Consider the following 15,808-nt stretch of genomic DNA (forward strand, 5'->3'; position numbering starts at 1 on the left):
CCATTGACCTTCCTGAGGTGATAACTCCATTTCCCATAAATGTTAGCGACACCCTTTTGTCATAGTAGTAGAGTATAATATATATAATATTATATGATCTAGAAACTGTGTCTGCCTCAGGTGATAGCATGGTTTAGGGATCACATTGGGCCAATGATTTAAACAATGGCCCTCATAACAATCAATATTTGTATACTCTAAGTTCCACATTCATTAAAAGAAAAACAGTTATGACAATGATAAGTACAAGCACACAAACTGTACAGGTGACTGTAAAAGATCAGAACAGTGTTTAAAACTTCCTTTAAGTGCATACATTTAATATTTTATCATAAGAAATTTATCCAAAATAAAAGAAAGTGTTGACTTACTTCCAATAATAAAGTCTTCATTTGAATCTAGCCAGTCAATGAAGTCAAAGGACCCAACATCAGTGTTTTCACATTGCACAGTCAGATTGCCTCCCATTAATGGATCCTCTGGCACTGGAGTAATGATTATACCTCCTGTACAAACAAATAAACAGAACAGTGGGGGTAAATGTTGATTCACTACACTGCTAAATACTACTAATAAAAGTAGAAACAACAGGTTAAATCCCCAAGAGATCACTAGTGTGGCCGACACACATGATATGAAATTGGGTTGTGTGTACTGTGAGGGCACACATATTGAATGGGAGTCAGCCATGTCACAAGTGCCAAAGTATAGAAATTTACAACTTGGAAATGTTAATAAATCTAAGGTCAGATAATAAATAAATTTTGGTGTTTTATACAGCGCCTTTTCCCAGATCTCGGAGGAATCAAAGTACTGTAATTTCGCTGCCATGGTGTATAGCCATGGTGAATCATCACAATCAGATTGCATCAACTAGGCTGGTTGCATCCAAACTTGGCACAAACCTATCCACACTTAGATTGCAACATCCACCAATTATCTGTGCAGCTCCCAAAATTCCATTGGGTGAAGGAAGTTTTATTATTCAATAACATGTGCATGTTTTTATGCAGAACTAACCCCATGGGCACTACTGCCTTCTTACGTAGCATTGGATACACTAGTGACCTTCTGGGCCCTTACTACCTTTCTAACGTAGCCCCTGATTGGTCAATTATGTGATATAATCATCTGAGAAATCAAAATAAAGCTTTTAGATCTCTCAACAAATTTAGGCTTAATTCCCTCCTACTTTCTGATTGGCTCAATACATGATATATGCCCCCTTATTTCATTTCATTTCATTTCATTTCATATTTATTGAAAATAACATCGTGGCAAATTGCCAAATTGCGTCACTTTTTACAATATTAAAACATCAAAATATTATTTACTATTCTTACACATAAAAGTTATTAAAATACATATTACAAGAAATAAACATAAGAAAAACATAGTAATATTCAGAATTATATTGCACATAATTATAAAAGCTTATCTCCACACTCACCCCTATCACACCACACACACCCACTTGACACCTAAGCACACCTCTTACTCCCAAACACAGTGACCACAAATAATACGCGCCACACACCAAATCAAATAGCATCAAAAAAGCATATAATTAATCAAAATAGTTATTAGAAGACGATAATGTGGCCGGTAGTTCCCTTGCGGATTAACCAACAATAGCATCTTACTCATACAACTGCACTACTTTGAAATGACCTATCATGCTAATTGAAGACCATGTTGGCAGCTTTTGTTCTAACAAAAACGAGAAAGCATTTCTGGGTAGAATGTTGCACTTCCAATTTGCTGGTTGTAAGCATTTAGACAAACATACAACCAAGATGATATAATGTAAAGCAGTCACAAAATGTTCACACCATGAAATTTTCATGAGACAAAGAATCCACAATTTTGCAGTATGACATTTTTTTGCAGTTTGATACATTTCTTTGAGTGCCTGTAGAAAAATTCAATAATTGGGAGCAAGAAAATTGTGATAATTGGGAGCAAGAAAATTGTATGAATCCTTGCTAGTCATGATGCAATTTGCAAACATTTTATGCTCTAGATTTTAGCAGTGTATAATTACCTGAGTAGATGTCACAAAACTGTCCAATGAAGTCTGGAGGGCAGATGCAGTTTGTATCCAGACATGTGCCACCATTTTGACATTCTGCACATGTACCCTCAATAAAACACTGATCAAAGATACTACCACAAGCTGTGAAAAGATATATAGGTTAACCAGAATCACTTAAAATTGAACTCAAAGAAAATCTTTACATTTGGTACAATTTGTTCTTATTCATTCATGATACAATGGGAGAGACTGTACTTGATATATTAAGATGAGTCCAGTGCCAGCACCTACAAGGGCATGAGTGAAGGGGGAATCCCCGAGTCACAACCCTTTGTCCCCTCAGTTTCCCCCTAGTCAGCTGGTCTACAAAAATTAAACTAAAACTGTTGAAGAAATTAAGGTGTTTTTTAAATTTATTTATTTGTTTTATATGTCCCTGGGGCTTGCTTTTCATCTTAATATCCATAAGGATATTCCAGCTGAAATCCATATACCCTCAATAGAAGACATGACCTTAATCGCCCACAAAGGAGGTGTAGATTTCAAATGGAGTCACACTTGGAAGATTAAGGTCATGTCTTTCATAGGGGTTTAATTTTAACAGCACAGTTAAGTATGTTTCTTTAAAATGAGTACCTTGAGTGCCTAGATTGTTTGGATTTCTTTTCCCTAAAGTCTTGATACAAGTTGGCAATTCCTTCTCGGTAGGGAGTCTCTCACAGAAAGACAGAATCTGCTCTGCCTGAGACTGTCCCATATTCAGTAGTACTTGACTCATGAAATCTGAAATGAAAACACACATGTATTCAAATATATTAAATAAATTATTGATATATTACAATGGGGCAAATTCTCTTCCCTTGGTAACAGGTAACCTGATCAACCCTTTTCGGTTCTGGGTGATAGACCCATGATAGCCAATACCTTGTGAAAAAATATACTTGTTTTTTTTTTCTTTAATAATGTAGTATTTGTATATTATTGCACCTCATAAATATTCATGAGCAAATCATGCCACTTTATTGGTCAATTACAAACAACAAAGTGTATTTCCCATTGTGATAGTTTTCCCTATTTCACTACAAACTTTTCTACAAATTAACTGTTTGGTGTAAATAATAAAATACATGATTTATATCATGAAATATGGCAACACATTTTCCCTTGGCATATCCCTCCTCACCCTCCAGGATCAAGGTGATAGGCCTGTAGCCAGTACCTTGTAAAATATTTCCCCTCTAACAACATACTAATTGACTATAATATGCAGTATTCAACCCTAACCCTACTTTTCTTTACTACTCTTACGCCAGTATGTTTACACTTACTTGGACAGGTCTCCTTCACATGGTCACAAACCTCACGGCATAACTTCACTTCAAGCGGGTCGCATGGTTCAAAGAATATATAGCACAGCATTGTTTTAACTGAATCACTGCATGACGATAGACCTGACGTGATGCCAACTATGAGAAAATCTGCTGAATGACTGCTCATTGCAAATGGGTTAGGGAAGAGGGCGTCTTTGTATGGTAGATTGCTGCACCCAGCGAGGTCATACAGAGGTTGGATTGGTTGGCATGTTATTGGTTTCACGGTATATGTGAATGATGTAGGTGTTGCTGTAATGTTAACTGGCAGTATACCCGTGTCTGGACATGGAAACAAGAAATATTGCATATATCTATAAATCTGAGAAGAGTGTAAAGGGAAAGTACACATGAAAATAGTATAATGCTACAAAGGACAACATACAAAAATGTAATACAACATATGTGATGCAATCAAGCAAGCTCAGTCGGAAGTCAGAAATATTGATTTCCAGATATAGACAAAGGAAAAAAATTCTTTTGTTGCCTATCGTTTTGGAAACACTTCAACTATTCATATCTTTGTAACTAAATGTTCAATTTCATGTAGAAAACTGAAAATTAAATATGTCTGACTTCAGACTTGATTTTGCTTGATCACACCACATACGGAAAAACAACACAACAAATTTGTCAAGAACCATGCCACCTTTATGATTACACTACACTCGATATTATGCATATTTACCAATAGTAGTAGGAGTAGGTGGTGTAACATTGGGGATGTCCTGCAACACAATCTCAATAGTCTCTTCCAAGTCTCCTGTAGTACGACACTTGTATATTCCTTGATCTTCATATCTAAATACTGGAATTACGATCCTAGTAGTATATGCTGATACAGATTCTGTGAAGGCACGGCCAGTTGGAGTGTCCCCTCTACCACCTTCATTCATGGATGGAATCCAGTCATTACTAGGGTCACGCCAGTAAGGGTATCTGGCAGCACCGGTTCCGTTGGATACACACAGCCATGATGCATCGGTGCCTTCTATGATCCTGGGTTGTTCAGGAACTATTTCAATATATGGATCTGTATAGATACATTACATTAGAAATTAGCAAAAACTATTGTGTGAGTTTCACTCGCACACTGTGAATTTTTCAGCTCAACTTTGGTCTTCTTCATTAATTAGTTCAAAATGTCTTATTCCTTAAAGGTTAATGATTGCGCATCAGTTGTTTTAAGGATATTGTGAAAAATCTAAACATTTTGCTTTGGAACCAAAGAATATCCTAAAACCAAATACAATTTTAACTTTATCCTTCATTTTCCCTGTAAAAAAATCAAATAGCCAATTACCAACCAATCAAATTAGCATGTAATCATGCGATGTCCAATTGACCTTTTCGGTAAATCCCATAACCCTTTGCGAGTACACCTGAGAACTCGTCATTTTACGTCACGCCGACTTGAAATGCGCAGTAATGATGTTCGATAAACGATGTGCGCATCGGCGCAGAGCGGCGTGACGCAGAATGACGCGTTCTTAGGTGTACTCGCAAAGGCTTATGGGATTTACGAAAAAAAGGTCAATTAAATGCGATGAACAGTGCATGTGTAAATTGTTCAAACACATAACATGTAACACAATAAGGTTATCGTAAATCGAACTTATGTACTACGTCACTATGCGGGCATTTTATTTGTTCAATATCATGCATTTGCAAAGTGTTGTAGAGTTATCAGCCATGGGGGCCCCATATGGACAAGTATCAGTGTTAAATGATGACCTTGCACTAACACGCAGTAAGCTCCCATCTCAATTTTATTTTTTTGTCTTCTTAATTTTGATTTTGCAATTATATATATTGCCTTGAGACAATCAAGTTTCTTAGGAATTTGAATTTAGCTCAGTTATTCCATGAGAAACAGACTGTGCTGGGCCACACATCAATATACAGGAGTCTAACACCTTTTTTTTTCTGCTGAACCATCAAATTATAGTTAAATGGGAGCATCAGAAATGTGTACTTACATCCAATTTCACATCTACTGCCTCTCCAGCCTTTAGGACAGATACATATGCCATCATCATTACACTTGCCTCCATTGCGACATGGATATGCACAAACTGTGTACAAATTGGTAAATAAAACAAGTTATATAGCCCCCTATTGGGTTATCACATGTGTACCTTCATCATTTATTGACACACATGATGCGGGCAATGTTAGTTTTATGATATACATAGCACAGTTTATTTTCTTCTTGATTTTGTCTACTTTCACATGAGCTTTCAAGCTGTGATGGTTAAAACTGAAAATGATTTTCTTTCAATCCCACAAGTAAACGATACAAATCTGTTTATATAAACGCATAATAAACCTGATGCAGATTTCCTGTGTCACAAAGTAGTGTTAGTATAGTATTTGTATTTGATTCCATGTTAGTGATATCTGAGAAAATAGGTTTATAGACATTTACTACACAGACTGTCAGCAATCTGGTCTGGTGTACTCACCCCTTTTCTCACACTGTTCTCCATAAAATTCTGATGTACAGATGCATCTGCCATTTGCACAAATACCACCATTCTGACATGGTATAATGCAACCTATAGGGAGATACAATCACAGCAAATAATATCGGATAGTATCAACAAACTCTGTATCTGGGGGTGTATTGTTTGGGTGTATTTTTGAGAAATCACACGGTATATAAATGGACACACATGCTGATGTCCATGTGAACATGTACATTACACCCTATACACTAGTTGACAAGTAGCGAAATTCACTAAACTCAAATTAAACATAGGATACATACCAAAATAATAGCCATGTGTAAAACTACTATTAGCTTCAACACATATTACAAAGCCTAAAACTCTCTGAACTCTCTATGTTAACATATGTAATTGACAGGTTTTTTGATTTTTGATAAAAATGAATATCCACATTACTCAGTTTTGTCAATATGCTCTTTTAGGTTTATTAAGCTTCATCTGTGCACATGTGCACTGAAATTTTGAAAAATGTGTGCATTACATCTTTTTGTAACATACAAACACTCAGGGTGTGTGTGGGGGTGTGTTTGTAAACATTGACGAACAAGGACACACACCCGGATACACCCTGATAACTGTTGACTGTTTGTACACCCATACACATTCATACTCAACTTACCCATATTTTGACAGAAGAACCCTTCATATCCCTGAGGACAAATACAGAATCCCTGCATATCACAAGTACCTCCATTTTCACATGGTGGATCACAGTTAGGCACTGAAACACCAAACACAAATACAGTTTTTTAACATCCAAACAAGTTGTACACACCCTAATTCTCCTCTGAAACTTACAATTACTTATAAGTCAAAATAAAATATTTTGCAATTGCATAACCAGCCTGGTATGTTTTACTCTCCCTTGTAAAATGGGCTATCCATACACCCCCTACTGAAGACAGGGAGTGCTAATTTCAAATGCGGTTATCTGAAAGTGTGAATCCATTTGAAATCTACACTCCCTGTGTGGGAGATTAAGGTTTTGTCTTTCATAGGGGGTGTATGGATTGCAACTGGAATAGCCCAATGCAGTAACTGTATAGATAACATACTCCAAAAGTAAAAATGTCATATCTACAAAAAAAATAACATATTAAATTAATATATGTTTCCATTGATTCTTACCTGCCCTTCCTGATTTTGCTTCTACTATTTTACCACATGGACACTGCCACACCCAACCCTCAATAACCACATGCAAGGGTTATAACAAGGACGGCTCAGCCAGGAGCCACTTTTTACCCAAAGTGGCTCCTAGTTCACAGGGATTTCATGTGAACCGAGAGCCATTTCAAGCCCACAAGGAGTTGGTCAAATTCAAACTTCTATTATTTGTTACCAAAAGTGGCACACACCTGTACATTTTTGCTTACTTAGAATCAAAACTGATCAAATAAAGCTGTATGTACTTAATTCAACAAAAGAGGAAGTTTATTTTCAAATGTGTACTGTTTAATAATTTCAAAGTATTGAAACCACAGGTGCAAGTTATGCAGGTCAACAGTCAGGAGAGACTTTTCTGCCAAAATGTATCCTGGTTCAGGCTATGATGCATCACTGTTCGTATGCGACATCAGAATAAAAATCACTTCTCCACAACATATTCATATTTTGATTGTGAATAACCAAACAACACCAGTGTGTATTGAGAGAGTCTGGAGCTAATGACAAACTGACTATGAGCTACTTGTACAGGTGTGGTGGCTTTCTGAACACGGGATCAACTGTCCCTGTGAATGACGGGACACTCTCATTGTTTATTTACCCAATTCTAAATGTACCATGGGGAGATGAAAGATCTTATCTACAGATGTTGCCAATTAAATTCAGGCATTCTTCCAAAAGTCAATACCCCAACAAGTTACCACCACTGGGAATTGAACCTATGACCTCGTTCAATATAATGAGTACCCAAACCATACGTCATGTTCTCATTCAATAAAGGTACATTACGACAACTTTATTTGGATCTATATTTGATTGACATGCTTCTTTTGCCTTTCTAATCTAATAGCATACCAATAAAAAAATATATTATTAAATTGCAATTATGAAGCATCATGCAACAGTTGACATGCATGATTAATAGAAGTATTATGAGCAGATGATAAAAGTAAGCTTGTATTGGTAAGAGGGATCTCTTAGTTGAAGCTGGCATTAACAAAATGCTTGCAATTTATATGCAGGCACAACAAATAAGCAGTAATGGTTCTTAGCTTGTATCATTGTGCTTTGATTTAACTTTGCTTTAAAAGTACCTCGGAACAAATTCTTGTTTTTGTTTTGCTTGTTGCAGTCATAAAATGTTATTCATTGACAAACTGGCTGACTTAACCAATTGATTAAATAACATCAAACTAAATCATTTCTTCATTTAAGTATAAAGTAGAATAAGTTGACTGATAGATTTTTGTTGTTGATTTAATGAATAATTGATTGATTGATCAATAGATCAATACATAGTTTATTTTGTGTATCAAAAATGTATGTCTCCTTTAGTGTTCAAATTTCAGAATTGCAATCAAGATTTTTTCATTACTGCTTTTTTCAAAATTTACCATTTTTTCCCAAACATTACTGCTTAAAAGACTGTTTTGGACAGTTGACGCATCCATTAAGAAAAAAATTAAAATCAAAGCAAATTTTGTTAGAAACCCAATGCTGATAGTAAATTCATAGTATAGTACAGAATGCAAGCAAGCATTTGGGATCTGTTGATATTTAAAAGGTGTTCAAGCTTCCAAATTAGCTGCTTTAAATAAGTGTTTGCAAACTTTCAAATTCTGCTGCTATTGTGTTAATAAGCTGAAGCTGTGTATTAGGCTATTACAGTTGAATTCCATACACCCCTTATGGTAGACATGACCTTAATCTGCAACAGGGGGTGTAGATTTCAGATTTCAAATAAAGTCGCCCATTCAGGTAACCCCTTTTAGATATCTACGCCCCCTGTGAGAGAGATTAAGGTCATGTCTTCCAGAGGGAGTGTACCAATTTCAATTGGAATAGCCCATATTATCTGTTAATTATGCAGATACCTTCAGATTCACACTGTTCTCGATATAACCTTGGCACAGATGCATGTGCCTTCAACACAAGAGGCTCCATTCAAACAAGGAGGATCACATAGAGAAACATCTGAAAACACATAATGACTGTGAGAGAGACTAGCTACGATACTACAACTATTACTAACATGATAATGTGCTGACTGAAGTGCAATGAGATGTTCTAAAAACTAAGTATGACTAGAAACACTGAAATGTGACATTCCGTTATGAGAAAGAAGTTTAAGAGAAATATCTGTCCTCCGTCTAAAAACATCAGCAACATGCTGGATGATAAAACATGATCTTACAAAATGAAATGTTTCAAACACACATTTCAAGTTTCAACTGCATGCTTCGTCAAAAGGTTATAGTATTTCTAAGAGTACAAGAGCTTTCTTCAGATGCGTCTCATCAGGACTGATGGGTGTTTCCAACATGTCTGCTACTCGTTATTACAAGAGTAATTACTCATCTAACACTGTCATACAAATACAGCACCAATTCCTGAAACATTTATATTATGAATTAGAAAATATAACCCACGCACACACACCCCATTCCCCCACACCCCTCCTCACAACACACACACAGGCCCACATGTGTTCCTACCTTCTATCTGGCAGTACTCTCCCATGTATGGCAGTTGACATTGGCATTGTCCGTTGTCACAGTAGCCACCATTCTTGCATTCATACCGACACTCTTTGCCTACAACACCAAATAAATAAGTAAACAAATCAATAACAAGACAACAACAACAATCATAATTATAATGCTTTAAAACAAAATATGGCCAATTAATAAATTGTGCAATAAATACAGATCCTGCTCCTTCAAAAACAGATTGTCTTATGCTGAATTCCATGCATCAGATGACACATGATAAGCCTTTGGGTAGCATTAGCTATTCCAATTGAAACCCATAATCCCCCTATAGAAGACACAACCTTAATCTCCAACACAGGGGACGTGAATTTCAAATGGAGTCACCCATTTAGGTAAACCCATTTGAAATTCACACTCCCTATGTGGCAAATTGATGTCATGTCTTCCATAGGGGTGTAAGAATTTCAACTGGAATAGCCCAGTCTTATCTTAACTAACTCTATCTTAATAATTTGGGCAATTCCAAGCAACATTCCCCAACGTCAAGTTTGCATATGCAAATTAGGGTCGTTTGGAAAAGTTTCACCCACCTTAATCTTTCCCTTACCAAAGATAGTTTCCATTATACAATTCACCTACCTAATTGGCTGCTGCATTAAAAAAAATTCATGTGCAAACTTCGTGTTGTGGAATGATGTTGCTTGGAATTGCCCATTTCTCCAAATTGATTAGAAAACTTATAGATTCTTCATCTTCATATTTTCTATAATGCGCAGAGGATCCTTCAAAGTCAAGTATTGCTGCACCTTGAATATTTATAACAAGGTGAAGCAAACATAAGTGCTAGACTAAATATTGTACTCTTGAAATACAACTGTATCCACTCACCTGATCTCTGGTCACATGACTGCCCATTGAAGCCACTAATACAAATACATTGACCATTCTTACATAGGCCTCCATTATCACATGGTGGGTCACACTCAATATCTGATGATATAAGAAAAAAGTCATGGTACACTTTCTAAATATAAATAAAATACTGTTACAGGAAGAGATATGTTAATATGAAACTGTATAATATAAACAACTGCACATTTGACAACTCAGCAGAATGGTTTTAAGTATCTCCATTCATATTTAGCATAAAATTTGGGTAAAATGGTACATTTGTACAATTTGTTTAGGAACAAATTGTAATTTGGTCCATCCTTTATGTACAACTGAGGTTTCCCAATTTTGCACTGACATTATAATGCCTAAACATCAAACTTGGAGTCGATATCTTTCCATAATGTTAAAAGAGGAAAAAATCACGGGGCTTGATCAGAAGCTATCAGAAAACTCAACTCCAGAGGGTTTGTGAGTGGTAGCTAATTTTTCCCCACTAAAAATGAGTGCACAGGAAGGTCCTACAATTTCACTGTGTTGCTTTATGGTATGCTTGTGCAATTAAGCATGCCAAATGGAAACCCACTTTCATTAGACGAGGGGTAAATATTTTTGTTTTAACTTACCCAGATAGTAGACACCCGTAATATCTCCAATAGAGCAGTTGTACACGCCTTCTTGTTCTGGGCTGACATTAGGTATTGTTATTTGTTGAGTTCCTGGAGACATTACTTCTACTGTGTTCATTTGCCTTGACGGGGCATCAAAGAAACCTAATGTGGGTAACAATACAGACATACAGACATAATCTTAAGAATCTTACAAGAATCTTACAAGAATCTTATTACAGCAGGATGCTAGCAATAGTTTTTTTAATGTTTTAACCCTTGACAAGTAGATTAATAAATACAGATTGGAATTTTCCATGCCTGTGACCTCTAAGCATAGTCAAATTCAGCTGACGCCGGTACAGCGTTCAGACCTGGCGACATCACTCATTTTACGCGCAAAGTTTCTTTTGTGTACGCTCTCGCTATTTGCTGTATATGCTGTAACCCATGATATTGTAAAATCCATTGTAAAAGCACAGCAGCTACTCTTCACTCAACATTATGGTCTACACAACCGCATAAATGTCAAGTGTAACTAAAGATTTCTTTTCCTCGTCTTACCTAAAGGTGACTGTGAGTACCCAACAGGAACTTTCTCTGGTGTTGTCCAGTGAGCTGTCAATGGTGGTGCAAATCCAGTTCTCAGATTACCATCTGGTTGTTCAAACACTTCACACAAGATGGATACAGAGCTGTCTAAGGTTGGAATCTGATCCTCAGGGAAGTTGATTCGGATGTAGTAATTAGTACCCACTGTGTACAGATATAGCATATATTAATGGTAACATTGTTAAAAGATGACACAAATATGGCAATTGTTGAATAGGGGTTTTCAAGTTGGAATCCATACAGCACCATGAAAGACATGACCTCAATTGGGGTTACCTGAATGGGTGACTCCATTAGAAATCTACCCTCCAGGTGTGGGAGATTATGGTCATGTCTTCCTTGGGTACATGGGTTTAAATTAGAATAGCCCATTATCAACAGTTGCTGTAAACAAGGAGAGAAAGGCATTATCAAGACGCATGATGACGTGGGGTCGTCTACGGCCTGATAAACGGCACCCGATATCTTGCCATTGTCCAATCAAAAACGTGTCTACGAACTAGACCACTCCCACTGACTAAGAATGGAATATGATCCTCAGATAACTTGAATCTAATGTAGCAATTGCCACCTGATGTATTCAAAGGATAGGCAAAACAAAACTAATAAAATATTAACAAGTTTCATTCCATTTCTTTTTTAATTCCTATAGACAAAATGTGATGTGATCAAGCAAAATGAATCGGATGTTGGGAATATTAATTATGAGATATAGCCAATAATAGTATTCGACTTCCTTTGTATTTCATTATTCTGAGCTATGCTAAAATGGCCATATATCTGGAACGGTAAGTCTAATTATGATGGGATTTTCAGACAAATAAAGCTATGAGAATGGCTCATGTAATATCATTGAAATCTGAATTTTGATTTTGATCGCCATCAGACTCATTTTGCTTGATCATATCACAAATGTGCTTTTGGCTTCTTCCTTTCTTTCAAAGAGATTCAACTATGTGAACAGAAGTTGTTGTAAAGAAGAGTAAACATGAAATGCAAAAGAGTTAGAAAGGTTTGCTTTGAGTAGGTTGTGCTGCCCACAATCTGGCAGTGGACCTATATTTATACAAATGTTTGCTCATTTTTATTCCCGAGGCCAAGATTTTGTGCCAAATTTAACACAAATTTGACAATTTTTTCAAAAGTTTGGGGAAATTTTGTCTTAAGAATAACAAAATTGGGCCAATTTCATGACAAATCTGAGAAAATTTTGATAAATACCCAGTATCCCAATTTTTACACAAAACGGGTCATCCCAACATCAGGTACAGGTAAATGGACAGATGAGGATGAGAGTGACAATACAGAGAACAGAGAGGCAGAAAGATGGTAGGCAGACAGGGGAAAAGAAGACAGATAAACACAGAAGCACACAGAGTGACTTCCAAAACTTACCAGATATTTGACAATAGGTTCCTACAAATCCATCAGCACAGAGGCACTTCCTTTGCATACAAATACCATTATTCAAACATGGGAATGGACAAGAGTTATCTGAAATAAATGACAATATATAAATCACATATCACTGTAAACCATGGCTGTTGCTGGGAAAATATTAGAGTTTCTCTATTTGATGTAATATTCTTAAAATTGTGCACTTTGCTTTAATAATGTATCAGATAACATTCTACATGATGCAAATACGCCAGTGTGACATCAAATTACGACATCTCAGGTCTACCTGCAAAGGGTTATGGGATTTACTGAGAAGCAAAGTGTGGATTTTAAATGGAATAGCACATTGATTGGATTGAATCAAGACAGTTTCTGAAGTAGCAGTGACTTCAATCCTACCTCTCCTTTCACATTGTGAGCCTTTATAGCCAGGTGGGCAATGACACTTTCCTGATCCACATGTTCCGTTATTCAAACATTCTGGTACACATTCATCATCTGGAGAACAAAATTTTGTTAATAATGGATTAATAAAATATAACTACATGCAAACATTTTAAGCTATTTTACAAACACTTTAAGATATTTTATTAGTTTTTCAAATAATCAACTAAATTTTAATTAAACAATTGACCAAAAAATGGTTCATATGACTAACTATATTGCACTCAAATATAGGTTTATTGGGCTATTCAAGCTGAAATCCATACACCCCCTATTGAAGGAGTATGAATTTCAAATGAGGATACCTGAATGTAGATGATTTCATTTGAAATCTACATCCCTATGTGGGAGATATATGTCATGTCTTCCATATGGGGGTGTATGGATTGTAACTGGAATAGCCATTTTACAGATCAGCACAAGTTTGATATTTGTTTAAACTTGTAATACAAGTTGGCTGGGTGTACAGATTTTCACTTGAGTTACATTGGCTGAACCCTCAGCATAAACAGATTGCTGCTGCCGAATTTGTGTAACTGAGAAAGCATTGGGCTGATCCATTTGAAACCCACACTCACCCTGTGGAAGATTTAGCTAAAGTCTTCCACAGAGGGAGCATGAGTTTCAAATAGAATAGACAATTGTTAAACTTCACTATAACTACTCACTCCAGTTGTGGTAGATATAGGTACAGCCATATACATGGGAATATCACAGATTTTAAAATAAGTAACCCTAGCTAATTCCATTTGAAAAATATGCTCCCTCTGTAGAAAAACAGTGGTATGGCCGATAAAAAAAAAATCCCAATATACAATGCATACTTACCATGAATAATTGGCAAGAATCTATTCTTTTAGGTCCAGAAGAGCAGGTATATAAATCAATATCATTGAGTTGCATGTCTTCAATCACAAGAATAGTCTCGGTAGGTGACATGTAGTCCTGGTAGATTCTGCTTTGAGCTGAAAAGGGTTGCAACAAAATCAGTTATTGTGGCGCATAGCTTTGTTTAAACTTGCACAAACTCATGGGAGGATGCAGAATAATGGCACCATCCCAAACAGATTGCAATTAGGATTAGGTTTAGGGCTAAGATAAGAGGTTTAGGATTCAATCATGTTTCACCGTTGTTCATCACCGTTTAACAACGATGCGGACAGCGTCGTCTGCGTGGTTTACTTGCGAGGGCAGCTTTAGCTGCCCGAGCGAAATAAACCACGCTGAGACGCTGCCGCCGGACGCGAAGTTGTTAAACGGTGATGAACAACGGTGAAACATGATTGAATCCTTTCAACAACGAAAAAGAAGCTGAAGATCGTATAATTCACGATTATTTCACGAGGAAATGTCAGTTCATCATTGTCACTAAGCCTTACAAAAACTTCGATGATTTCTCTGTTAATATCAGCAATGACTACAGAATAAAACGGCAAAGTTTAGCCGCTACCTAAAAAATACTGAATTCAACTTATAACTTTTGCATACGCACAAAGGTTCCAGGCATGATTTAATTTTGGCGCTCTCGCGTAACGTAGTAGTCTCGCTTTCGCGTCACAGATACGCTACAGTAAAAGTGTGGATCCATCACTTAATTAACAACGGTTAGCTCCTGTACAGAGGTATAGGAAGAGTTGTTGAAAGGGTAATAAATTGGGTTGAGTTTCGGATTATGGTTGAGGATGGAGACTGCTATACTATAGTCGCTACCAAACCAATAAATGTACATTATCCTATTAGAATCATGCAAATTGTCACTTTGCAAAAATCATTCCAATGAGTTGCTCCTAAAATGACTACATTTGAGGATTTTTTTGAGTACCATAAATATCATACCACAAAATTGGGCCCACCTCTATCTGACTGAATGAAAAACACGTTTTCATTCACAGAAGCACACCTGGTTTATCTTATCCTTGATATGAAATTTAAATCTATAATCACAAGCTTACTAGAATATTTTGCCGGGATCCTTCCAGCTGATGATGTCCAAGTTGGTCTCTGTGGTAGTGCAGTTGAATTTGTTACACAGAAAACATACAAGGTACCACCAACTGTATGGGACTGAGGTATAGGCTCATATATACGCATGTCAGGATATGTGTCAACTGTAACATGAATAAAATAATTAGTACAAATATGATATTATAACAGTCTAAATATTTTGATTAAAACTTTCATGAAACTTTACAATCTATACTAAATAAAAGTATTGTCAAAAAACGCTCACAGAAGTATCCTGCGCCTTCTTGGGCCAATTCCGTTCTTGCCGGAACTGAAA

At 36.4% G+C, this 15,808-nt stretch overlaps 1 protein-coding gene across 1 annotated transcript in view; it reads right to left on the reverse strand.

Annotated features, from left to right (window-relative positions):
- Nucleotides 1-15,808, reverse strand: part of LOC140169391 (uncharacterized) — a 319,476-nt gene that overhangs the window by 188,939 nt on the left and 114,729 nt on the right. Inside the window, 16 exon segments of the mRNA XM_072192648.1 lie at nt 372-506; nt 2,045-2,176; nt 2,672-2,818; nt 3,364-3,687; nt 4,094-4,438; nt 5,385-5,480; nt 5,871-5,963; nt 6,535-6,636; nt 9,578-9,676; nt 10,463-10,564; nt 11,092-11,238; nt 11,638-11,829; nt 13,081-13,179; nt 13,483-13,581; nt 14,352-14,492; nt 15,480-15,635. Coding sequence (XP_072048749.1) covers nt 372-506; nt 2,045-2,176; nt 2,672-2,818; nt 3,364-3,687; nt 4,094-4,438; nt 5,385-5,480; nt 5,871-5,963; nt 6,535-6,636; nt 9,578-9,676; nt 10,463-10,564; nt 11,092-11,238; nt 11,638-11,829; nt 13,081-13,179; nt 13,483-13,581; nt 14,352-14,492; nt 15,480-15,635 — 2,409 coding nt within the window.

This window comes from Amphiura filiformis, chromosome 14 (genome assembly GCF_039555335.1).
Source record: "Amphiura filiformis chromosome 14, Afil_fr2py, whole genome shotgun sequence".
Lineage (NCBI taxonomy): Eukaryota > Metazoa > Echinodermata > Ophiuroidea > Amphilepidida > Amphiuridae > Amphiura > Amphiura filiformis.